The 27,502-nt window shown below is 39.0% G+C and overlaps 1 protein-coding gene across 1 annotated transcript in view; it reads right to left on the reverse strand.

Moving 5' to 3' along the window:
* Positions 1 to 8,159: 8,159 nt before the first annotated feature.
* The window catches only part of LOC307167288 (uncharacterized protein), a gene marked incomplete at its 3' end in the record, with an annotated part of 35,645 nt that continues 16,302 nt past the window's right edge, over positions 8,160 to 27,502 (reverse strand). Inside the window, exons 7-10 of the mRNA XM_079886272.1 lie at positions 26,923 to 27,006; positions 26,692 to 26,832; positions 16,588 to 16,821; positions 8,160 to 9,020 (exon numbers count right to left, since the gene is read on the reverse strand). Of these exons, the coding sequence (XP_079742398.1) occupies positions 8,160 to 9,020; positions 16,588 to 16,821; positions 26,692 to 26,832; positions 26,923 to 27,006 (1,320 nt within the window). The remainder of the gene's footprint in view (positions 9,021 to 16,587; positions 16,822 to 26,691; positions 26,833 to 26,922; positions 27,007 to 27,502) is intronic.

The raw sequence follows: 27,502 nt of genomic DNA on the forward strand, positions 1-27,502 counted from the left end.
GTTTAAACAATGTTTTCCATGCATGTTCAATTAACCATAATCAATTAATTAACATGCACCTGTGGAATGGTCGTTAAGACCTTAACAGCTTACAGAGAGTAGGCATTTAAGGTCACAGTTCTAAAAATGCAGGACACTAAAGAGACTTGTCTACCGACTGTGAAAAACACCCAAAGAAAGATGCCCAGGGTCCCTGCTCATCTGCGTGAACGTGCATTAGGCATGCTGCAGGGAGGCATGAGGACTGCTGATGTGGCTAGGGCAATAAATTGCCATGTCCACACTGTGAGACGCCTAAGACAGCGCTACAGGGAGACAGGAAGGACAGCTGATCATCCTCGCAGTGGAAGACCACGTGTAACAACACCTGCACAGGATCGGTACATCCGAATATCACACCTGCGTGACAGGTACAGGATGGCCACAACAACTGCCCGAGTCACACAAGGAACACACAATCCCTCCATCAGTGCTCAGACTGTCCGCAATAGGCTGAGAGAGGCTGGACTGAGGGCTTGTAGGCCTGTTGTAAGGCAGGTCCTTACCAGACATCACCAGCAACAACGCCGCCTATGGGCACAAACCCACCTTGTGGCAAAAAGTGCTCTTCACTGATGAGTCACGGTTTTGTCTCACCAGGGGTGATGGACGGATTCGTGTTTATCGTCGAAGGAATGAGCGTTACACCGAGGCCTGTACCCTGGAGCGGGATCGATTTGGAGGTGGGGGGTCCGTCATGGTCTGGGGCGGTATATCACATCACCATCGGACTGAGCTTGTTGTCATTGCAGGCAATCTCAATGCCTTGCGGTACAGGGAAGACATCCTCCTCCCTCATGTGGTACCCTTTATGCATGCTCATCCGGACATGATCCTCCAGCAGGACAATGCCACCAGCCATACTGCTCGTTCTGTGCGTGAGTTTCTGCATGACAGCAATGTCAGTGTTCTGCCATGGCCAGCGAAGAGCCCGGATCTCAATCCCATTGAGAACGTCTGGGACCTGTTGGATCGCAGGGTGAGGGCTAGGGCCATTCCCCCCAGAAATGTCCAGGAACTTGCAAGTGCCTTGGTGGAAGAGTGGGGTAACATCTCACAGCAAGAATTGACAAATCTGGTCCAGGGGCCTTATTCACAAAGCATTTGATCTTATCACTAGGAGTACTCCTAAATCGCACTAAAAGATTTTAGCTAGGAGTTTTCTCTTAAAATTTATTCACAACGCCTTTCAGACCTACTCTTAGTAAAGAAAAATGACAACTCCTAAACTAAGAGTGAGTCTTCGTTGCTATGGATGACGTCATTACTCATGCACGAGCTTGACTGAAGTGACCACCTTGATTGGCTGATGATTGTAACACGGGAATGATTCCAAACACCTCCCCTACGATGATGAGTGACAGGTGACAGGTCTGAGAATGCGTGCGCTACACAAGTAGTGCGAAGGACGGAAGATGATGAATAACTGAATAAATAGCCTAAATGAATAAAGAGTAAGGCAAAACAAATAGCCTAGTAGCCTAATGAAACATATGGATTGATGCAATATCTTTGCAACATTATTGAATTAATCTGTCACTATATGCCTCTGCCTACGTTTGCAAAGAGAAGAACATTTTAATTTGATTCACAATGAAACGTTACAATTAGTTTACATGCAATGAGTAGCCTAGTTTTGGTTGTTGTTGGTGGCGTTATTGCATCCCTAGTTATGCCTACAATGCAAAATTGTTCCCTCGCGATTGGAAGCTCCTGTAGCCGCCGCATACGCATTTCAAAACATCGCAACGTGAAATGCCACAAAAAGCGGTTTGTGAAGGTCTTAGTGAGTTAGGTGTCCTCTCGACTTCTTTTAAGCTGTCCCAGACTTAGGTGCTACTTTTAGGGCTAAAATGCTTCGTGAATTACTCTTAGTGAAAAAAATTAGGAGTCCTAAAGTTACGAGTGACACGCCCATTATTTTTAGGAGTTGCTCCTAAATTCACCAGTTAGGAGCTACTTTTAGCCTTAAAATTCTTTGTGAATACGGCCCCAGTCCATGAGGAGGAGATGCACTGCAGTACTTCAAGCAGCTGGTGGCCACACCAGATACTGACTGGTACTTTTGATTTTGAGCCTCCCTTCATTCAGGGACACATTATTCTATTTCTGTTAGTCACATGTCTGTGAAACATTTTTAGTTTATGTCTTATGGTGTTGACTCTTTTAGTGTTCATACAAATATTTACACACATTAAGTTTACTGAAAGTAAAAACAGTTGAAAGTCAGAGGACATTTCTTTTTTTGCTGAGTTTAATTATGTTAGATAATTGTGCAGTTGATCTAATATATGTAATAGCCCTTGCTACAGAAACATGATACTTTTAACTATCATTTCAGACGTGATGCTGGAGAATGAGGACAGTGAAGAGGAGAAGAAACATCATCATGTCAAAACTGGAGCTAAAACTCGCTCACAGACAAAGTATTTCTTTACTGAAAAGAAGAGACAAGAAATGTTTCACTTGCCGTCAGTGTGGAAAGAGTTTCACAAACAAACCGAATCTCAAGGTTCACATGAGTATCCACACTGGAGAGAAACCGTACACATGTGATCAGTGTGGGAAGAGTTTTATACACAAACAGAGTCACACGGTTCACATGAGGATCCACACTGGAGAGAAACCGTTCACATGTGATCAGTGTGGGAAGAGTTTTACACATAAAGGAAACCTTATGTCTCACATGATCATCCACACTGGAGAGAAACTGCACGAATGTGATCAATGTGGTAAAAAAATTTTGAGGGCTTCAGACCTGAAGAAACACATGACAATTCATTCACAGGAGAAACAACATTCATGTTCTTTTTGTGGAAAGAGTTTTTCACTTTTGCAGACTTTAAAAGATCATCAGAAAATACACACTGGTGTAAGAAATCACATGTGCTTTGAGTGTGGGAAGACTTTTATTAGAGCTCAACATTTAAAACTGCACCAGAGGATCCACACTGGAGAGAAACCTTACAAGTGTTCACACTGTGACAAGACATTCAGTTGGTCACAGAACCTGAAAACACACGAGAGGATCCACACTGGAGAGAAACCTTACATGTGCTTACACTGTGACAAGACATTCAGTCGGTCACAGAACCTGAAAACACACGAAAGAATCCACACTGGAGAGAAACCGTTCACATGTGATCAGTGTGGGAAGAGTTTTACACTTAAAGGAAACCTTATGTCTCACATGATCATCCACACTGGAGAGAAACTGCACGAATGTGATCAATGTGGTAAAACATTTTTGAGGGCTTCAGACCTGAAGAAACACATGACAATTCATTCACAGGAGAAACAACATTCATGTTCTTTTTGTGGAAAGAGTTTTTCACTTTTGCAGACTTTAAAAGATCATCAGAAAATACACACTGGTCTAAGAAATCACATGTGCTTTGAGTGTGGGAAGACTTTTATTAGAGCTCAACATTTAAAACTGCACCAGAGGATGCACACTGGAGAGAAACCTTACAAGTGTTCACACTGTGACAAGACATTCAGTCGGTCACAGAACCTGAAAACACACGAGAGGATCCACACTGGAGAGAAACCTTACATGTGCTTACACTGTGACAAGACATTCAGTCGGTCACAGAACCTGAAAACACACGAGAGGATCCACACTGGAGAGAAACCTTACATGTGCTTACACTGTGACAAGACATTCAGTCGGTCACAGAACCTGAAAACACACGAAAGAATCCACACTGGAGAGAAACCGTATCATTGCACTGCATGTGGGAAGAGCTTCACTCATTCATCTTCTCTACACAGACATACAAAAAACAATCACAGCAAGTAGATCAGATCCAGCACTTTGAAGTCTGATGCCGCATCCTCACCAAACGTGACACAATAATACTGTTAAGTAATAAAATATCTTCAATATAAAAAAGAGAAAAGAGAAAAAAGTTCATCTTAAAGACCAGCAGTTTCTACTGAGAATTCAGATCAATTCAAAGATGGACAATATCTATTAGTTTTATTCTTGCATATCATTTTGCTTCATGATATAAATTATTCTATTATAATATTTATTATTTGACTTTTAATGAAAGTAGAAGGTTTTTACAGGTTCAAACTGTTCTTGTTCAAAAAGCTGAAGAAGAGGCTGTTTTTTAACTTGTTCTTCATTGTTGTTTTTAAATTAACTAGTTCTTCCTCTTGTCATGTATTTAGAAAACAGATGTGTGATATACTGTAATGTAGGTTTGCAACTGACGTTCATTTTTATTATCTGGATATGCTTTGCTATCTTGTATATGTATGAATGCATTATTTGTTATATATAAAATCCATGAAATACACATATGTTTGGTTTTATTGATGTTTTGCACAATTTTGATAATCTGAGTTTGATTTCGTCTCACGGTGATGATGACGTCATCACTAGCGCACTCTTCCTTCAGTCAGGGTGCGTCTCAATACTCAAATGGATGCTTCCTCGGTTCCTCACCCCTCCATCCTGTGACCCGGAAACCGATCGAATTCAGCCATCTTTAAGGACATCTCAATCTTGTAATTGCACCGCGAGGAATGAGGAATTATGAGCGAGGATGCACAGGTGTCTCCTATGTGGAATTCTTTCTTGGTCAGAAACCTGACGCACGTATAAATTCTCCTCCCCCTTCACATCTGTCACAATCATTTATATTTATGCTTTACCTTTAAATAAACCATATATCACACATATTTCAACAGGGCATCTTGAATTTAAGGCATATTTCTTAAATAACCAAACGTTAACAACACAAGAGCAGATCCTTTGAGCGTAGCTGATGAAGCGTTGATGTGACGCTCGAGTGATCAAGAATATTCCAATATACAAAAAGATTTTCTTTGATTTCTACGTCCTCAATTTATATCCTTGTATAAATTGTGAGATGCTAGCAAACTAATTACTTTATTGTAATGAATGTAGTCATTAGGACATTTAGATTCATATGAACATAACAGTGATTGATAAAGATGGGTTAAATTTGTGTCTGTCTTTATTTTACTGTCATTTGAGAAATAATAGTAATACTAGAGCACTTTTATGGGCTTTCAGCACTTATTCTACAAGCAAATACTTCTAATAAAGTGAGATGGTCTGCTGCTTATCCTGAATGGCTTGTTTCAAGAGTATTGATAGTCTATGGCAGAGGTTCCCAAACTTTTTCTGCCAGACTTTTTCGTTTTGGAGAGAAAAATATTTTTAAGACCTCTTCCGCCCTTGTGTTTGTGATGTAAGATTTTTATATATTTAATATACAGTAAAAGGTAATATTATGAAATATTCCAACTTCAAATATTAGTTTTGATCTGAATATGTTACATTTAATTTATTCCTGTGATCAAAGCTCAATTTTCAGCATCATTACTCAACTTGATGCTCAAGAAACACTTCTGATTATTATCAATGTTGCAAACAGTGCTGCTTCATGTTTTTTTCAGTATTCTTTGATGAATAAAGATACACCCACAAAAAGACACTCTCAGACAGGGATTGCATTTTCTAAAGGATTTATAAAAAATATTGTAATTAATAAAGTACTACAACTTCTCAACATCAACAAGTTTCTCCTTCTGTATGTGATATGAGTCTCTAAGTGGCGTCTTCACTTGTTCATCTTCATAATGGTTAGAAGTTCATATTTTGAGGCAAGCAACACACTGTGGTCTCTCTTCATTACCCATCATTGTACTGGTGAATCTGAGGGTGAGATATGCCTTGTCATATTTTCTAGTCTTTTCGCCGCACCGCAACAGCTTGAGGCTGTCCACTAGACTTGACAAAGCAATTCTATTTTCCCACAGCTCCCTGCAATACGGCAATACTCAATTTCATTGTGCCTCATCAACACACTGGCGCTGATTCTTCAATCGTGCCATCTAGTGCTCTGTTATTGCAGGACAACAACCGATAACAGCGGCTACTGCGAGTCATCTTGAGGTAAAAAAATCATGTTGAAATAATATTCTGGATTCAGTTATTTACTTTATGTGGCAAGTTTCACAGTGGGGTCTTGTATCACCCTGAAGGCGTTTCGGTAATACTTTATAATAATGGCCCGTCATTAATAAGTAATTATGCAGGAAGTAATGTAGGACTAACGAGTAGCGTTACATTAACACTTCAGCTAGTAGTAGCTGAAGTGTTAATGTAACGCTACTCGTTAGTCCTACATTACTTCCTGCATAATTACTTATTAATGACGAAATAATATGGAAACAAGCTTAACTAATCAGTCAGTAATATCGAATTAGGAAAGATATTTCCTTATTAGGTAGCTAATTACTGAATGAGATTGGCATCATTATGAACTAATAGGTAATTATGAAAAATTATAAAGAATTACTAATTAATTACTAATCACAGCTTTAAAGTGTCTGAGATTTTGAGCAATTGTCGTTTTTACTCTCAACTTGGTCATAAGATGTATCACTAATTACTGAAGTGTTGCCTAGTCACTATGCAAGAGTGATCTGGAACATTATTTGAAAGTTTCTAAATGAAAATTGACCAACATAATAAAAAGTTAATAAAAGTAAAATTATTATTATTATTACTTTCATTGGAAAAATACATACATGTATCAAAACTATTTTACTTAATTATAACATTTGTTTTTCTTCTTATTAAATTTTCCACATCCACCCAACAATTTGTGTACATACAATTGCAAAACAGATGGATAATAGATAATTTTTCTATTGAACAACACATAAATAATCAATTTATAAATTAAACCTCTCTAACACACTTTTAGCTGGATAATATACTTTCTACAATTTGTATGTAATGCAATCAATTTTATTTTATTTTATTTTATTTACAGTATGCTTCACAAATACACCAAGCTTTATTCCAGTTTATATTTCTAAATGCACTGGACCAGCAGCTTATATTCTTAAAATTGTAAGTTTATTAGTACAACTGTGTTTCAGAATATCAATGTCTCTGTAACGGATGTGCATCATCAATAAAATTTTTGGTGAATGGCTCCTTTGAGGCTCTCCAGCTGATGACATCATTAGACTCTGTCCAGCAAATACCGTTGGTGGTTTGCAGTCACGTGATTGTGATGACGCGCGAAATTCAGATGGAGGGCAGGAAGTGAAGAGCGGAATGGACGAGATGGAGGAAAGTCCGTACTGTGCTACTTTAGACGCAATTACAAGAGAAAGATATAAACAAAAAATCGAAAAATATGTTGGACGTGATCCGTACGCTATGAAGAGGAGCGATTTTTCAACTGGATTGAAAGATTTGCCTGCCATCGAGGCGGTAGATATCAGCAACTACCTTGTACTACAGACATCCTTCTACTCAAGACAACAAATGAAAGCATACAAAAGTATGGAGGCATACAACTTTTTTGTAAGTGGTTGGGTCCACGATCTCGGTACCAAGATGCTCCACAATGACTGTCGTTTGGTTTTCGCCCGGGTGAGTGACATGTCTTTTTTGTCCGTAATAGTCGGGGAGCCAAAGTCTCAAAAGCTCAATAAAATGGGTTGAACCTGACATGGTCTGCCATACTTTTTATTTGTGTTTTTTCTGTTAACTTTGACCCTAAGAACCAATAATTGGAGGGTCAGCTCTGCCGGAAATATCGCGAAATTTTTTTTGCCCATTTTAGTGTATGCACCCTTTATTTTTTATCAGAAAAATGTGAAAAATGATTTTTTTCCTCAAATCCTCAGTGGGTTTGGTAGGCTGTCAATAAATGCATTCCAGATACACAGAACACATGTGCTGACAACATCCACTGAAAAAATAACTCTTAAAACACTTTTCTACATGATTTTATATCAATTTAATGCAAAAAAATTAGGCGTTTTCTCACTTTTTTCCTATATTTTCATCTTTACTTCATTGGCAATCAACTATTCCCCCAAGTTTTCCCCCATTTACCAAGTTATGACATCAGTCAATATGTCATTCTTTTCACCAAACAGTACAGTCGTGGCCAAAAGTTTTGAGAATGACACAAATATTAGTTTTCACAAAGTTTGCTGCTAAAATACTTTGATCTTTTTTTCAGTTGTTTCTGTGATGTACTGAAATATAATTACAAGCACTTTATACGTTTCAAAGGCTTTTATTGACAATTACATGACATTTATGCAAAGAGTCAGTATTTGCAGTGTTGGCCCTTCTTTTTCAGGACCTCTGCAATTCGACTGGGCATGCTCTCAATCAACTTCTGGGCCAAATCCTGACTGATAGCAACCCATTCTTTCATAATCACTTCTTGGAGTTTGTCAGAATTAGTGGGTTTTTGTTTGTCCACCCGCCTCTTGAGGATTGACCACAAGTTCTCAATGGGATTAAGATCTGGGGCGTTTCCAGGCCATGGACCCAAAATTTCAACGTTTTGGTCCTCGAGCCACTTAGTTATCACTTTTGCCTTATGGCACGGTGCTCCATCGTGCTGGAAAATGCATTGTTCTTCACCAAACTGTTGTTGGATTGTTGGAAGAAGATGCTGTTGGAGGGTGTTTTGGTACCATTCTTTATTCATGGCTGTGTTTTTGGGCAAAATTGTAAGTGAGCCCACTCCCTTGGATGAGAAGCAACCCCACACATGAATGGTCTCAGGATGCTTTACTGTTGGCATGACACAGGACTGATGGTAGCGCTCACCTTTTCTTCTCCGGACAAGCCTTTTTCCAGATGCCCCAAACAATCGGAAACAGGCTTCATCGGAGAATATGACTTTGCCCCAGTCCTCAGCAGTCCATTCACCATACTTTCTGCAGAAGATCAATCTGTCCCTGATGTTTTTTTTGGAGAGAAGTGGCTTCTTTGCTGCCCTTCTTGACACCAGGCCATCTTCCAAAAGTCTTCGCCTCACTGTGCGTGCAGATGCGCTCACACCTGCCTGCTGCCATTCCTGAGCAAGCTCTGCACTGGTGGCACTCCGATCCCGCAGCTGAATCCTCTTTAGGAGACGATCCTGGCGCTTGCTGGACTTTCTTGGACGCCCTGAAGCCTTCTTAACAAGAATTGAACCTCTTTCCTTGAAGTTCTTGATAATCCTATAAATTGTTGATTTAGGTGCAATCTTAGTAGCCACAATATTCTACTTGTATTCTACATTCTGGAGTATATGCAAATTGCTATTATAAAAACTTAAGCAGCAACTTTTCCAATTTCCAATATTTATGTAATTCTCAAAACTTTTGGCCACGACTGTATACTCATTCCACAGAAAAAATCATAAAAATCCAACCAAAATCAACGATACCAAGCAACATATTATAGAATATTGACAATATCCCTAGCATGAGCCTAAACCAGATATACACCAGATTTCAAAAACGGAATTTATCTTAGGGGGTTAGTAACTTCATGAGCTGAAAAAAGTGATTTCGCTACCACCCCTGCACTGCTATAGTGATTTTTCTAATACTAGGGGTGTATACCTTGCCAAAAAACAATGATAGCATTTTCCCCCCGATGATACCGATCAACCCCCCCGGGCTCATGGACTATACAGTGTATGTCTTTCGGAATTTTGAGAGTAGCCTACAATTCTATTGAGGTTCTGAGCCTGTTGATAAACTATTAGTGAAATCATCAACGATCCATTGATTTTGATTGGATTTTTATGATTTTTTCTGTGGAATGAGTATACTGTTTGGTGAAAAGAATGACGTATTGACTGATGTCATAACTTGGGGGAATAGTTGATTGCCAATGAAGTAAAGATGAAAATATTGGAAAAAAGTGAGAAAACGCCTATTTTTTTTGCATTAAATTGATACAAAATCATGTAGAAATGTGTTTTAAGAGTTATTTTTTCAGTGGATGTTGTCAGCACATGTGTTCTGTGTATCTGGAATGCATTTATTGACAGCCTACCAAACCCACTGAGGATTTGAGGAAAAAAATAATTTTTCACATTTTTCTGATAAAAAATAAAGGGTGCATACACTAAAATGGTCACAATTTTTTTTCACGATATTTCCGGCAGAGCAGACCCTCCAATTATTGGTTCTTAGGGTCAAAGTTAACAGAAAAAACACAAATAAAAAGTATGGCAGACCATGTCAGGTTCAACCCATTTTTGAGACTTTGGCTCCCCGACTATAATGTTTAACCTCAACCATTCAACACTGCGGCGCTTCTCGACGTTTCTTTTACGGTTGTTTACTTTACGCTATTAGGTTAACCACTCTCAAAGGTCCGCCGAAACACCACTAAAGATGTGGATCATTGCGAAAGAAAGCGGAGAAGTCATTACAGCTCATTGCAATTGCATGGCAGGGTAAGTTAACCCTCTGGGGTCTGGGCTGTTTTTGGGGCCCTTGAGATGTTCTGACATGCCCTGACATTTGTGCTTTTTTCAGTTGCTTATAAACATATTAATGGCAAAGGTGTAAATTCACTCTATAAAGCACAAACAGGGCTACCATAATATGTGAGCCATGTGTATGTACATGTTTTCATTTTTGAGAGAATAATGTTTATTAGGGGTGGGAGAAAAAATCGATTCTTAGATGCATCGCGATGCGGACGTGGACGATTCTGAATCGATTCACAAATGTCAAAAAATCGATTCTCTAAAAATGTTTTTTTTTTTTTTTTTTTCTAATAACGTAATATTGACGGAACGCAAAAGGCGGAACTCTAAGCGGACGTGCAGTGCGCGTGCAGTCTGTGGCGCGCACATAACAGACTCGCGCACATAACAGACTCATGATGGCTGAGCGCCAAATTCGAACGGCACCCTCTTCGTTAAAAGCTAACGTATGGAAAATTGGCAATTTCATTGTTACCTATTTAGTATTTTTTGTATGAGAGCTGCCTTCAGTATTTAGTTTTCTCATCAATATACTGTAAATCGATCTGTTATACGTAGCCTACTTTATTCACCTTATTCCGCCCCGCCCACTTTTACTTCTGTCCAGTACTTCCGTTGTAAACCAACTTCCGGTTTAGCGGACCCTCATTCAATTTCGAGGAGAACTGCAGAGAAGTCTCATTGATAAAATGTCACATAAGATAAGCTGATTTGTGCCAAATGTGCTATGTACGTGTGTACCAACAGGACAGCAATGCACTGTTTCTCGGGGTAATTTTTAAACGACTTTTAGGTGTTTATATGACCCGTCTGCCTGTCTGATCGCAGCCCGGCCGATGTGTAGTGTTTAGCCTACATTAGCCACAAACATCTAATGTTGTAATGGTCTCACTACAGGACACATACACATGCTATACCTTGTTTGAAAGCTATGGTCCTCTAGAATTCAGTCGCTGGATTTATTTTACAGCCATTACTTGTGTTAGAGATTAAACCATAAGAAATTGCAGCTAGCAGTTAGCTAAGCTAACGTTACCCTCTTGTTCATCTAGTTGAGGCTCTACTTTCTTTCTACACCAGTTCGTGGCTATTTTTTTCTCATCTGTTGGCAAATGTATTTGGTGATTAAGCAAACAAACTGGTGTAATAATGTTTCAAACTTTACATGTAGTAGTGTTTGTGCACATCTTCATAACTAAGTAATAGCTATTAGAAAGACACAGCTATTAAATAATTTGATTGTGGCATTGTTTCAAAAGCTTCAAGTGAAATGTACTTTAGTACGTTGCAGCAGTTGTTAATAACCATAGGCCAACGCATTTGGCTATAATATTATAGTCTATCGACTTATATCAAGACAGATAACAGATTGGACCAGGGCAAACAAAGCGCTAAGTAGCTAAACCAGGAAGTGAGATTACGCGGATGGCGCCACCCAGTGCTACTTCCGGAATAAGGTGAATACTGCCCTGCAATATGTGCAATGCCAGTCACAAAAAGTTAAATTTTAACTGTGCTCTCTGCAGATGTTCATTCACTTTTTTTGTATTTGCTGTTTTTGATTGTGGTATACAGCAAACATTTCAAGTCATAACTCTTTATTATTTAGTTGTGTATAAGAGCGGCTTTGTATGTTACTAATTATTCAGAATATGCGTAAGTCCACAAGCATTATATGAGAGCTGCTGGTACATAATTCTATATTTTTGAACAAAAACTGTTTGTGATTTTGCTACAGCAAAATGTTTTTTTTGTCTGAAGGATTATATTGCTCATTGGAAATAACAAGAGGATGTTGGTTAGAAGTCTATTATTAAATGCTAGAGATTCAGAATATGCTGAAGTTTGTATTAATTTACTACAAGTACGCTGCTAGTACAGGCACACATTTATTTTCCTGTTGGTTCTTTGCAATGTTCAAATCACTTCCATTTGTTTTATTAATAAAATTAATATAGGAAGATGCAAGTAAGTTCGTTATGGGTCATCATAAATACTTTGCTTTAAAAGTACCAAGTAAAAAAAAAAAAAAAAATCGTTAATAATCGATAATCGTTACCCTCTGAATCGTAATCGAATCGAATCGTGAGGTGCCTAGAGATTCCCACCCCTAATGTTTATGCATGGTTATTGAAAAAAATAAAATTTCTGAAATAAGGCCACAAAACACATAGTAAATATGTGTCAATAAGACTTTTGACTAATGGATGTCCTCGCCTAGTGTTTTTTCTTCAAAATTATGTGAAAATAGTCTTGCTTTATCGTTCACATAAAACCATACATTGATTTAAATTGATGTAAAACAGGTTTTGCTTGGAAAGCCAATATGCGAGGGGGAGGAGTAGTTTACACCTTAGATTACAATGTCCCACCCACTCTGCATAATGACTCTGCATAATTAGCCATTCATTCAGGTGTGAAACTGACTGAGCCACAATACAAGGACAAAAGATATATTTAGAAGACTTATATTGACCATTTAAGATTTTGCTTACATCTATCTTGTAAATATGTTTTGCTATTTTATTAAAAAGGTTACAATTACAACAATAATTACAATTTCAACAATATTTCAAGTGTAGCCTACTCTTTCTTTGTAAAAAAAAAAAGATTATAGGCCTACATTTTATCTATGTATTCATATTTCAGTCGATTTTTACTCATCTCAGTAGCAATACAGTTTGCTAAAACATCATCATTCATTCACACACGCGATTTAAATTTAACTTCTGGCAAAGATGAAGTTGACGATAGGCTATTGACTCGCGATCTTCGCAGTAGGCTAGTGTTTTTGGATGGTTTTGTTTAGAACCAGCTTTCTGTAAATATATTTCACATTTTTTAGACATGTGAGGCGAGTAGGCTACGGTCTGGTTCATGATGATCTCCAGTTCAAGCACCTTATGTTGTGATTGCTAGCCTATATTTACTTTAAATCCAGGAAATTTGTTAATGAAAAAATTATTAAAATTAAGATACAATTGATACAAAACTAAATTCGTTTTAAAGAAAGGATTTGTACTTTCTGTTTTGAGGTCTCTGTGAAAGTTTGAAAGTCTTTTTAGTGCTTTTTTTAGAGCGCTCGCGTCCATAATGGAGAACTGTCACGTAATATTGTTTTTTCCTCATAAATGCGAACACGAAAAATAAAAGAAAAAAGACTTTTAAGTAAAACTTACTCCGAAATTGTGTTCTCGGCGGAATTCGCTCTTCAAAATACTGCCGTTCGTCCTCTGAGGAAAAGGTGCATTCTTCCTCGCTGTCCAGAATTTATTACCGGAGAAGCGTGTCATACTCAAAACGCGATGAACTATCAGTAAGTCTGATGAACAAACTGTGTTTTTATGGCATTGATCGGGGGGCGTATGCGATGCATACTAGATCAGGTAAACTATTTACATGTGAATCGCGCGGGGGGCGGGGCGGCTGCAGCTCATTTAGAGATAATGAAGGGAGAAGGAAAAACGGTACATCTCCTTGCTTTCAAGGGGATTACATGAGTTAAAAACATTTGTTTTTTAAATAAATTACTTCATTTAAAAGAAGAGATTTCAAGCTTCATAAAGACATATCTCACGTGCCTGTGTGAGAAGTATTCGCTGAGTTATGATTCATTTTCGGACGCGTTTCAGAATGGACTACACGGACAGAGAGAAGGCAGAACTCGCTTCATGTTTATTTTTCTTTATTTGGCGAAAAGCACAACACTTTGTTTTTATTGTGAGTATACACAAAAATAATACACATTTAACAGAATCGATTGATGTATGAAACTCCTATGGAAAATCAAAGTCAACAAAGTATTTATGAGTTTCTTTTACACTGATAAAAAAAAAGCGAGCTGGTATCGCCGGCGATACCGTCGACCTCAGGGGGTTAAGTTCTCTTACGAGAGGTTCTCTCGTATTGCGTAAGTAGCTTACGCTGCGGGAAAGTCTTCTTTCTCGAGATACTGAAGCCAAAAATTATCCTTAATTTTGAATAATCTTGTCAACGCAGTGCGGCAGCATGCAGATCTAGGGCAGGCTGACTAGCGTGCCCATTGGCTGCCCTGCGGCAACTGCAGCAGCCTATCGCTGAGCCCTTGGCGTGACGTCACGTCCAATGAGCGCGCTTCATGCGTCACAGCCCGCGAAAAGGGGTGTGGCTTAGCGTATATAAGCGAGGCTCAGAGGCTGCTTCACTGGTTTCTGTCGCTGAAGCGAGTGAGCTCGTGGCGCGAGCACGGCGGGTTACGCAATACTCGTTCCCTCTTCTAGAGAGAACAGAGGTTACGTTTGGTAACCGATTACGTTCTCTTACGAGAGGCTCTCTCGTATTGCGTAAGTAGCTTACGCTGCGGGAACACCCTTGTCAACGCCGTGCGCGCCCAGCATCCACTGAATGAATCCCAGGGAGAGCCCAGGGAACGTGATAGCAGGGAGCCGGGCGGCCAATAGAAGGCTAGCGCCTTCTAGCGTGTACACAAGCACATACTAGGGAGGCTAGCGTGTACACAAGCACATACTAGGGAGCACAGAGTGGCACAGCCGGTCCGAACTGACAATTCCCTGCATAGTGCAGCTCAACCAGTAGAGCTAAATCAACCATGTAGCCCGCGCACTGATAGTGGGCCGGTCTACGCGAGACTTAGGCTGATAAAACTTTCGCCTGCAAGGCGGGAACTTCCAGGTTGTAAAATCTAACAAATGTAGAGGGGGAGGCCCAGCCTTTTTTTTTTTTTTTTTTTTTTCTTTTTTTTTAAGTGAATTTAAGTGAACTTAAAACAATCTTCACATAAGCCCGTTATAATAAATGTCACATTTAGCAGTGCCCTTCAATTTCTCAGAGCTCAGATTTTGCCATTGGCCCAGTCAGACCAGTTCAGATTTTGACTTGCCCTGTCAAAATGCACAAAAAGGATTTTTTTTTTTTTACTTTTTGACCGATGTAACCTTGTAAACAGTGCTGTAAGATTTTCAGGTAGGTCTAACAGGTTGGATATATACAGAAATTGAGTAAAGTTAACAAACACTTCACAGTGATGCACATTAAATAGACCGATAGATGAATCCTTATTAAAGCTACAAACGTTATTCAGAGAACTGAGTGAATTTCTCTTTTTCTTTTGTTCTTTGATTATCCTTCATGACAGACAGCAACAGGTTTATTAGGCTGCTGTCCGCACATGACGTGGATCTGACACGCATCCTATCTTCTCACAACTCTTTATGTGTTCAGTGAAGTCTTAAAGGCAGTCCAGCAGGCGTAATGATATGACGCAGCGCCTGAAATAGGTCTAATAGGTTAGACAAACTTAGTCCCGGTCACGTTGGAAGTTACTGAGCTGGGGACTATTTCAGGCACTGCGTCATATCATTACGGCTGCTGGACTCATGGTACGGCAGCAAAGTTTCTTGATTATTACGCAGGAATGAGAGTATAGTTCCTAGCCATATCAGCCTAGAAAATCACAACTTTACATTTTCAGTCGGTCTTAGTACACGATGTAACTACAGAAGAGTCAAGTTTTAAATAGGAAAAATATTGAAACATTTTTCATTTTTTTGAGAGAGATGCTAATGGTCTTGTCCGATTCAGTGATCTATGCTAAGCTATGCTAAAAGTGGTACCGCCAGACCCGGAGTTCGGCTGAATGGATTCGAAAACGGTAAAACTCAACTGTTTAACTCTGGGGGAGTTGTAAAATGAGCATATTTCCAAAAAAAGTGGAGTATCCCTTTAAGACTTCACTGAACTCATTTAAACACTCAGCTTACGAGGATACTCGACAAAACGGCATAATTTTGTGTGTTTTTGTCCGTTCAAGCACTGTCTGAAGCAGCTTTCTGTGTGCACGAGTGTGTGTGTGTCACATAGACACATGCACCAGTAGTAACACACAGCGTTCTCTTGTGTCTTATCGCGCTTGAATGGTTTAAAAGTATTTGCATGAATAAGAGCGTGATCATATACTGTAACACTAGCCAAAGGATGAAGGAAAAAAAACGGATGCAACGTTAATTGCGTTAAATATTTTTACCATGCTAATCTGAAAAAAATGTATCGCATGCGTTAGCGCGTTACTTTTGACAGCACTAAATATAATATAATATAATAATAGATAAATAGATTTTAAAAAGTCTTTATATAAGATAATTTTATCACTATGGTATTAGAAGAACAGCATTTTCATTTAGCAAAGGATTATCAAAAGGGACTTTTAATTAAACATCTCTAGAAAGCCATCACCATTATCATGAGTGTCTTTTACCTGAGTGGGGAAGCGTAGGAGAGACTCTGCGACCCTCTGGATAACCGGTAGGCCGTGTCTGTTCACCCTGACTGTTTCATTTGCGTCTCCTCCTCCTGGTTCTGGTGTTCCAGGAGAGCCGTCTTGAATCATTTCCCTCACGCAAGGTGGGTTGAGGTCAACATGGAAGTCTGCAGAGATCTTACAGCCTTTGGACAGATCAAACAACGCTAGGCTGATGAAGAACGGGTCTACCTGAGGAGAAACACAATAGCTGGGAATGTCATTACACCTTCTTTTACTTTCTTCGACATATCTGACCTCATCTTTACCATGGTTACCTTGATTCACACACATTTGATGAAGAGCAATTTGTATTGTCTGAGAAGTATTATATACTGTGATAATCATATGGTTTGTTGCTGATATAAATTATATAATATAATGACAGCAAATTAGATGCAAGCAAAAGACTGTATTTTCATTTTTATGAACCAGCACATCTTTGTATGTAATTTCACTCCATCCCATCAGTCATGTCTGTCTAGATCCTTCAACAAAGTGTGGGAAAGTCGAGACGTGTTCTGAGGGAACAGTAGTTTTCCAAACCAAGCTGACGAACGCCAGCATTCCTTCCCTGGAGCCATTAAAAGTGCTTCACTGAGCGTGTCCATATCGGTCCATATTCATCACTGGTTCTGGATGAGTCCTCTGTCCTCATGCCAAGAATCTATAATTCATCTCTCATTCAAGAACTCCCTGATATTCAGCGATACTGACCTATAACTGCTGTTCTCTGACAATGAAAGTTACACAATAGTTGACAAATGTATTTAACCTGGAGCCCAATTTTATTCAGTGTTGTAGCTAAGTCCCCCTGCAGTCAATAATTTGATCCCTTAAAACTCATCTTTCAAAATCAAAGTGACCTATTTAAGCGTTCTTTTCATGTAAAAATAATTTCTTCACGGATGCTGAAGAAATCCATGAAAGGGATTATAAATATAATATTTATATAAATTAGCAGTGCTTGTATCTAAATGTTTTTATTGTAATTATTTATTTAATTAATTTTCGCAAATTGTATTTTTCAGCACCAAACTTTTTATATTAAAAAATAAGATACATAATAATCATAATATTTTATTAATATAAAAAGTTTTACTAAGATATATATATATATATATATATATATATATATATATATATACATACATATGTAAGGGATAATGTATAGGGAGGCGGTTGTTATAGCGAATAACAACCCCGACAGGCTGAACGGGACAACCTGAAGGGGTTGTTATTCGCTATAACAACCACCTCCCTATACATTATCCCGCTTATTACATGGCTACCTACCAAATAAATCAATAATTTGACACAAAATATTGATTTAAAAAGGAGTTTATTGATTTAAAAACGATTGTATTGCTTCCGCTAAAGAAAATAGTCCGTTCCGTCTCTACGGTTGTGTCCATAGCAACGCTCTGTTTTTCATGGCAACGGTCTGTTATCAAGAAATAACAGACCACATTCTACATTGGAATTTAACCAAACTAGTGCAAAATATCCGTGCAAAATCAGTTTTTGCGTGTGTTTTTAGTAATTGTTGGTTTGGTGTGATTGAGTGCTCATTGTTACAATTACACAGCAAAAGTTCAGTGACATTTTTATTTGTGCATGGTAGAAAGCACACAGTGAACTCCGAGAAAACGCTATGCTTGAGGAAACAGTTTGTGAAAAGGCTACTACAAATGATGCCTGTGAAAGAGACTGTGAACGCATTGAATAGGATATGTTTAGTTGGTGAATAGCATAGGCTACTATTACACAGTAGCGATAACGTTAAGCGCACCAGAATGAAATATAATATTCAGAAGTAAACAGCATAGCTGACATATAGATTCAGTTTACATCCACAAATGAATAAGCGTGTCGATTCAGGGAGCAGTGCAAAGTGCCCGTGCAAAATCAGTTTTTGTGAGCTGATCGCCGTCAAAAAAGTTCAGGAAATATTTCTTAGTGATGGCTGATTTCAACAGTTTTAATATGATAGCATTTTGAAGAAAAAAGTGTCATGAATTTATTGCATTTTTGGGGGAAAATAATCAGTTTTTATAATAAATCTTTGAAAATCCAAATCTGGATTTGAATTTTTTATGATATTATAACCTAAAGATGCTATGTGAAAGTTTGAAACAGAAAATAGTGGTTTTCATCTTGCCACTTTCTTGGTAAAGAAAACACATTTTTACTCAAATGAATCAAAATGGATTTATCACGTTTTGGAACCAAACTATAATATTCAGAAGTAAACAGTGTAGCTGACGTGTTTATGCCAGAATGTTTATTTTTAAACCACAACCTTTTAAAAATGATATATTTAACAATATCTTTTGCATTTCTCATCCAAACAACGTCAAACTTGGCACTGCACTTACTCGCGCCCGTAGCAAGACACCTGTCGAATTTGAAATCCATCGGACTAACGGTTCGAGAGATATGCGAATAACACACACACAGACACACACACACACACACACACACAGACAGACGGACACACACACAGACAGACACACAGACAGACAGACGTTCCTGTAATTTATAGATAGATGAAGTCAGCATCTCCATAAAGCTTGTCTGCTGAAGGAAGCATGAAGTGCTCTGGAAATGTCCTGGTAGACGGCTGCGTTGAGTGGACAGCACAGTGGACCAACACCAGCCGATGACACGGCTCCCCAAACCAACACAGACTGTGGAAACTTCACACTGGACTTCAAGCATCTTGGATTGTGTGCCTCTCCATTCTTCCTCCAGACTCTGGGACCTTGGTTTCCAAACGAGATGCAAAATTTGCTCTGATCAGAAAAGAGGACTTTGGTCCACTGTGCTTTATTAAATACAGAGTCAACGCAGCCGTCTACCAGGACATTTTCAGAGCACTTCATGCTTCCTTCATTTTCCAGCAGGATTTGCACCTGCCCACACTGCCAAAAGAACCAAAACCTGGTTCAATGACCATGGTATCACTGTGTAATTACTGTGTGATTTCATGTAATATTCTAATTTTCTGGGATTTTGATTTTGTGGGTTTCATAAACTGTAAGCCATAATCATCCAAATTATAACAAATAAAGGCTTTAAGTATCTCACCTTGCATGTAATGATTCTATATAATATATTAGTTTCACCTGTTAAGTTGATTCAGTTAACATCCACAAATGATTCAGTTAACATCCACAAATGAATAAGCGCATCGATTCAGGGAGCAGTGCAAAGTGCCCGGGCAAAATCAGTTTTTGTGTGTGTTTTTAGTAATTGTTGGTTTGGTGTGTTTGAGTGCTCATTGCCATCGAAATATAATCATTTACGTGAGGAGATTAAGAAGATGAGGCACGCGGGAGGAGGAAAAATGCCGACTGTAGCTTGTTCTCACACGACAGCATCAAACTTCTGTCACGCTGACACGTTAACCCCAGGGGATCTTTTAAAAAACTTTCAATTCTTGTACTCAAAGTCAACGAAAACCGAGCAGGACCAATTGCATTTTTGGGGAAAAATAATCCGTTTTATTGAAAATCAAAATCTGGATTTGAATTTTTTATGTTATTATAACCTAAAGATGCTATGTGAAAGTTTGAAACAGAAAATAGTGGTTTTCATCTTGCCACTTTCTTGGTAAAGAAAACACATTTTTACTCAAATGAATCAAAATGGATTTATCACGTTCTGGAAACAAACTATAATATTCAGAAGTAAACAGTGTAGCTGACTGAGTGTTTATGCCAGAATGTTTATTTTTAAACCACAATCCTCTAAGCCTTAGAGTCTAAGGGCTTCTTTTACCGATATATTTAACGATATCTTTTGCATTTCTCATCCAAACAACGTCAAACTTGGCACTGCACTTACTCGTGCCCGTGGCAAGACACCTGTCAAGTTTGAAATCCATCGGACTAACGGTTTGAGAGATATGCGAATAACAGACAGACAGACGGACATACAGACGTTTCTGTAATTTATAGATAGACTAGTGCAAAAAATGCCCGTGCAAAATCAGTTTTTGTGTGTGTTTTTAGTAATTGTTGGTTTGGTGTGTTTGAGTGCTCATTGTTACAATTACACAGCAAAAGTTCAGTGACATTTTTTTTTGTGCATGGTAGAAAGCACACAGTGAACTCTGAGAAAACGCTGCGCTTGAGTAAACAGTTTGTGTATAGGCCACTACAAATGATGCCCGTGAAAGAGACTGTGAACGCATTGAATATGATATGTTTAGTTGGTGAATAGCATAGGCTACTATTACACAGTAGCGATAACGTTAAGCGCACCAGAATGAAATTTAATATTCAGAAGTAAACAGCATAGCTGACTTACAGATTCAGTTAACATCCACAAATGAATAAGCGCGTCGCGATTCAGGGAGCAGTGCAAAGTGCCCGTGCAAAATCAGTTTTTGTGTGTGTTTTTAGTAATTGTTGGTTTCTTGGTAAAGAAAACACATTTTTACTCAAATAAATCAAAATGGATTTATCACGTTTTGGAACCAAACTATAATATTCAGAAGTAAACAGTGTAGCTGACAGATTGTCAGAATGTTTATTTTTAAACCACAACCTTCTTGGGGCTTCTTTGACCGAAACAACTCTCTAGTGTCAGAATGTTTATTTTTAAACCACAACCTTATAAAAATGATATATTTAACGATATCTTTAGTATTTCTCATCCAAACAACGTCAAACTTGGCACTGCACTTACTCGTGACCGTAGCGAGACACCTGTCAAGTTTGAAATCCATCGGACTAACGGTTCGAGAGATATGTGGTTAACAGACACACAGACAGACATACAGACACACACACAGACACACAGACAGACGTTCCTGTAATTTATAGATAGATACAGGCCTAGGTGAGATCACTAGTGACATCATCACAGCTGAGAAAAATTTGAATGTTGACAGTTGCTATAGCGAACACTGTTTGACTATCTGCATTAAGTTTGTTTGCTTTATTGCAAAAAATTTTCAGCTTGGAAAAAAAAAAAAATAGCCATGCTATTCACATTGAGTCTGCTGTTTGTATACTTCAAAAACAAGAAAAAACTGATGGCAACGAAGGGACAACTAACGTTAGAACAGCTTTCCAAAAAAGATAAAGGTAAGCACATTGGCATTGTACCATCTCCATATATCTGAGCATATATTAAATCAAGTAAATCAAAACTAGTAAATCAAGTAAATGATCATTTATACATTAAATGATCTCCATCAACTGTGTTTTGATGAGTGCACAATTGAAATGTTTTGTTTTGTGTTATTTGCTGCTCTAGAGCCAGGACTTTCAGCGGAAGAAGAGGAAGTTGATTTGTTCTGGGTGAGCCCAGCTTTTAAAGGTGATACACTTCATCACTTTAACTTCTGGCTTATGTTGTATAATTATAAAAGGGTGATCTTGGCATTTAAAAATAGCTGAATTATTTTTTAATTTACAGTGCAATCAAACAAATATGAGGGTCATTGACAAATTAAGCTTTAAAAAGGTGTTTTTAAAAAAAAAATCTTTTCAAAACTGATATAATGCAGTAAATGATCTCCATCAACTGTGTTTTGATGAGTGCACAATTGAAATGTTTTGTTTTGTGTTATTTGCTGCTCTAGAGCCAGGACTTTCAGCGGAAGAAGAGCAAGTTGATTTGTTCTGGGCGAGCCCAGCTTTTAAAGGTGATTCACTTCATCAAAATCCTTTAACTTCTGGTTTATGTTGTATAATTATAAAAGGGTGATCTTGGCATTTAAAAATAGCTGAATTATTTTTTAATTTACAGTGCAATCAAACAAATATGAGGGTCATTGACAAATTAAGCTTTAAAAAGGTGTTTTTAAAAAAAAATCTTTTCAAAACTGATATAATGCATATTTTGAGTCATGAACAATGTGTTTAAACAAGTTTCTGTTGTTAAATAACATTTCAATGTGTACATTTTTAGCCGAAGTATAGCTTTAGGAGGCAGAAACAGCGGTTTCCATGGTAACGGCTGTACACAAAGCAGCGCAACGCTCATAAACGCTGCTTTATCAGGAATGATAAAGATAGATTCAATGCAAATAATATTGAAACTTTTCTAAAGACAGTCAGTTCCCTTCAAAGATACATTCATATAAAAAAACACGCCGCGTTTTGACTTCGAAACGTGCAGTGCTGCTCATGTTTATTCAACGATGTTCCAAAAAAAAAAAAACTAAAAAATGTAGTACACTCATTATAATGTAGTACAAACGTCCTCTATAATAAAATAATTTTGTATGATTTGTAACCAGGCACTAAAGCGATTACCCATAAAACGTGCTTTGAACCAATCGGATTGCTTGGGTCCTAAGCCCGGACTCTTCACACCAAAGTGACCGGATTATTCACCACACCGGCTATGCCCACTTTAGGCTTCAAAAACTCTATTTAGAAACCTACGGGTGACGTCACGAACACTACGTCCATATTTTTTACAGTCTATGGCTTCTCATCACATCTTCTGTCCAATCAAATGCTCTCTAGAATCTGAACGTCCCGCCCCCTATGCTATATACCACCTGGCCAAAGATACCGTGGCTGTACCTGACAGTACGTTCGGCAGTAAACGCATGCTCAGTGTCAGCTGCTCGTGCTCGTCAGTTCCATCAGTTAACTGTCGTAGTTAGGGCTGAACGATTTTGGAAAATAATCGAATTGCGATTTAGTTTTACCAATATTGCGATTGCGATTTAATATGCGATTATTTTTTAAGCTCTTTATCTTTTCTATTATTCAACAAAAACAAGCAATAAATCATTGTTAAATAGGGAAGGCAATCTTTAGGCACCTCATGAGCCGATACATTTTTTTTCTTTAATTGATCTTATTAATAAAACTTTTAATTATTTAATTACATAATTATAAGTAGGCCTACTTATAATAATTACACATTAAAAAACTAAATTAATACAATTACATGTTAATAATTTTAACTAATATAGCTTCAAAACAAATAACAAAGGGGGAAAAAATTACAATCAATAAACTAAGAGTGCTTTCAGTATTTAAGAGTAGGCTGTTTTTCTCTCGTTTTCATCTCTTTTGAAATTATAAGATGTGGTTTGTCCTGTCTGTTTAATAAATTAAGATATAACTGACTGTGTCACATTAATTTCGCATCATAAAAGCATTTTGAGATGCAAGTACATTAAAGTACATGCAAGTACATTAAACCACGTAGACGTAGACACAGCCGCATGCTCAAACGCTCTTCGCAAAGCGCGCATGAGTATTTGAAATTGAAAGCAGCTTCTGTCCGTGATTTTCCTATTTTTAATATATAAGCCAACTGCATTCCAAGACATATGATGCCTTCGTAGAGCATTTGTAAGTAAAATACTGGCAGACGAGACCGCGCACTACAAAAGTAACATCACGCAGACCGCGCGTATCTCATATCTTGTGCAATGAAGCCCGCGAATGTCCTTGTAATTCGCTTCAACTTTTCCGAACTTTATTAAAGATTATTTCTCGTAAGGTTCGAGTGGTGTCGTGTGTGTGAGAGAGAGAGACAGAGGAATTAGAAGCAAGCAGAATTCGGTTGTTTATAAAGCACACACGTCATCACGGATCTGTGTTTAAATCTAAGCTCAGACATAAATCTGAAATTATCTTAATCGATACAGAATCGTTGGAGAGAATCTCTAACACAATATCACATAAATTAAACATTAACTGTTATTTCCTGTAGCCAGGCCAATATGCGTAGTGTGCCAAGTGGATGCCTCATCTGCAATACAGACTGATTTACTCTCGCGTGTCACGTGACCAGACTGTAATCGCAGCTTTGCGGTTTAAAAAAAAAAAAACGCATTTCATCGTATCGCGATATTATCGAAAATGCAATTAATCGTTCAGTCCTAGTCGTAGTTACTGGACTAACATATACTCTGGGATGGAGTGACTGTCAGACACGTTCAAAAGTGAGTAGCTTTAGAAAACTGGATCTGCGCTGACTCTGACTTTTATTATACTGATAAAAATGAAGTAAATTAAAAAATATAATGTTTCTGCTTTCTTCTTTTACCACAGGGTCTGAGTCTCCAACTGAGAACGACACCGCCTCTGTGAACGACACCGCCTCTGTGAACGACACCGCCTCTGTGAACGACACCGCCTCTGTGAACGACACCGCCTCTGTGAACGACACCGCCTCTGTGAACGACACCGCCTCTGTGAACGACACCGCCTCTGTGAACGACACCGCCTCTGTGAACGACACCGCCTCTGTGAACGACACCGCCTCTGTGAACGACACCGCCTCTGTGATCGACACCGCCTCTGTGAACGACACCGCCTCTGTGAACGACACCGCCTCTGTGATCGACACCGCCTCTGTGAACGACAGCGCCTCTCTGATCGACACCGCCTCTGTGATCGACACCGCCTCTGTGAACGACCCCGCCTCTGTGAACGACACCGCCTCTGTGAACGACCCCGTCTCTGTGAACGACACCGCCTCTGTGACCGCCTCTGTGAACGACACCGCCTCTGTGAACGACCCCGTCTCTGTGAACGACACCGCCTCTGTGACCGCCTCTGTGAACGACACCGCCTCTGTGATCGACACCCCCTCTGTGATCGACACCCCCTCTGTGAACGACACCGCCTCTGTGAACGACACCGCCTCTGTGAACGACACCGCCTGTGTGAACGACACCGCCTCTGTGATCGACACCGCCTCTGTGAACGACACCGCCTCTGTGAACGACACCCCCTCTGTGAACGACACCCCCTCTGTGAACGACACCGCCTCTGTGATCGACACCCCCTCTGTGATCGACACCGCCTCTGTGAACGACACCGCCTCTGTGAACGACACCGCCTCTGTGAACGACACCGCCTCTGTGAACGACACCCCCTCTGTGAACGACACCCCCTCTGTGAACGACACCGCCTCTGTGATCGACACCCCCTCTGTGATCGACACCGCCTCTGTGAACGACACCGCCTCTGTGAACGACACCGCCTCTGTGAACGACACCGCCTGTGTGAACGACACCGCCTCTGTGATCGACACCGCCTCTGTGAACGACACCGCCTCTGTGAACGACACCCCCTCTGTGAACGACACCCCCTCTGTGAAAGACACCGCCTCTGTGATCGACACCCCCTCTGTGATCGACACCGCCTCTGTGAACGACACCGCCTCTGTGAACGACACCGCCTCTGTGAACGACACCGCCTCTGTGATCGACACCGCCTCTGTGAACGACACCGCCTCTGTGAACGACACCGCCTCTGTGAACGACACCGCCTCTGTGAACGACGCCGCCTCTGTGAACGACACCGCCTCTGTGAACGACACCGCCTCTGTGATCGACACCGCCTCTGTGAACGACACCGCCTCTGAATTTGAATTTGAATTTGAATATGAATATGTTTTTATTTGATATATGCACAAAAAAACATTAAAAAAAAAAAAAAAGAAAAGAAAAAAGAAAAAAAAAGAAGAGATGTGCCAGGTTTCCACCCGCAGTCCTTTTACGTGCCTCTCCCAATGACCCCAACTGCATTGAAACCTGTCACTGCATAAATAAAAAATACAGTTTTACTGAAATCATTCATGTGGAAGCAATACTGTCTTATTTCATTTAAACTCTAGGGGTGTAACAATATATTGTGTCACAATAAATCGAAAAATGCAAAATACAAAAATGCAACACTATGTATTGTGGATAGTTCACCCAAAATAAATATTACTTTTTTTTTTTTTTTTTTATAATATGTATGTATTTAAATCTGTAAAATACAATTGATTAATTGATTAAACTTTTCTGAATTGTGATGTCAGATTATATAAAAATCAGTGTTTAATATATATCAGGACTCTCCACATATGGATAAATAAAATAAATAAAAAAATGAGTAGGGTCATATGAGGATAACTGAGTCAAAGGTTATATTAATATTTTGGCTTTGATACAGTTATGATAAACATTCTCATGTAACTGATCTCAACATTCCTGTAGAATTTACTACAAATTCTAATAGCAAAACAGAACAAAAATCTGACACTGACAAGAAAGATGAAATGTACAGATGAGAGTTTACTCACGTTAGTTGAGACGCCATCATTCTTCTCACTGACGCATCCTTGCAGGCTAAAGGTCAAATCATGACAACTAACCATGATCCTTCGTCCGAATCGCTCTTCGAACGGCTTCACGTCAGGCTCGATGCCTGAGAAATCTAATCTCTGAAAAGAAAAAGGAAGATATATTAGATTGATTTTCATTAATACTTCAGACTGTCTTTCTAATAGCAGAACACTGCAGAATGGACTAACCTGCATCTCCGGATCGAGGGTGAAGATCTTCTGTCGGCCCTCATTCCTGCTCATTTTATTCAGCTGCTCAGTTTCTCTGGCATACTGGAGATAACAAGACAAAAACACTTTGCATTTGTAAAAGCTTATGCATAAATAAAACCAAAATTCACCAATTGTGTCAAAGTATATTAAAGGGCACCTATTATGCAAAATTCACTTTTACATGGTGTTTGAACATAAATGTCTGTTGGCAGTGTGTGAGCAAAACCACCCTAGAATGATAAAAATCCACCCAGTGTTTTTTTTTAAAATCTCAATAAATCATAAGCACTGTCTCAGAATGAGCTGTTCTAAGATTCTATGCAGTGTGACGTAGAATTGCACAGGCCCCTCCTACGACTGTTGATTGACACTGCAGTTTGAGCATAGCCCCGCCCTGAGTGAGCTGGACACAGAGTCCGCCATTGTTTCGACGCTTGAGCAGCTGTAGAAAAGAATGTCTCCTAAGCGATTGAGGTGTTTTGTTGTTGGATGTAAGAATGAACATAGCAGTCTTCATTTACTCTCGTTGTTACTCGAGGATGGATCTGTACTGTTT

Source organism: Squalius cephalus (genome assembly GCF_949319135.1).
Source record: "Squalius cephalus genome assembly, chromosome: 11".
NCBI lineage: Eukaryota > Metazoa > Chordata > Actinopteri > Cypriniformes > Leuciscidae > Squalius > Squalius cephalus.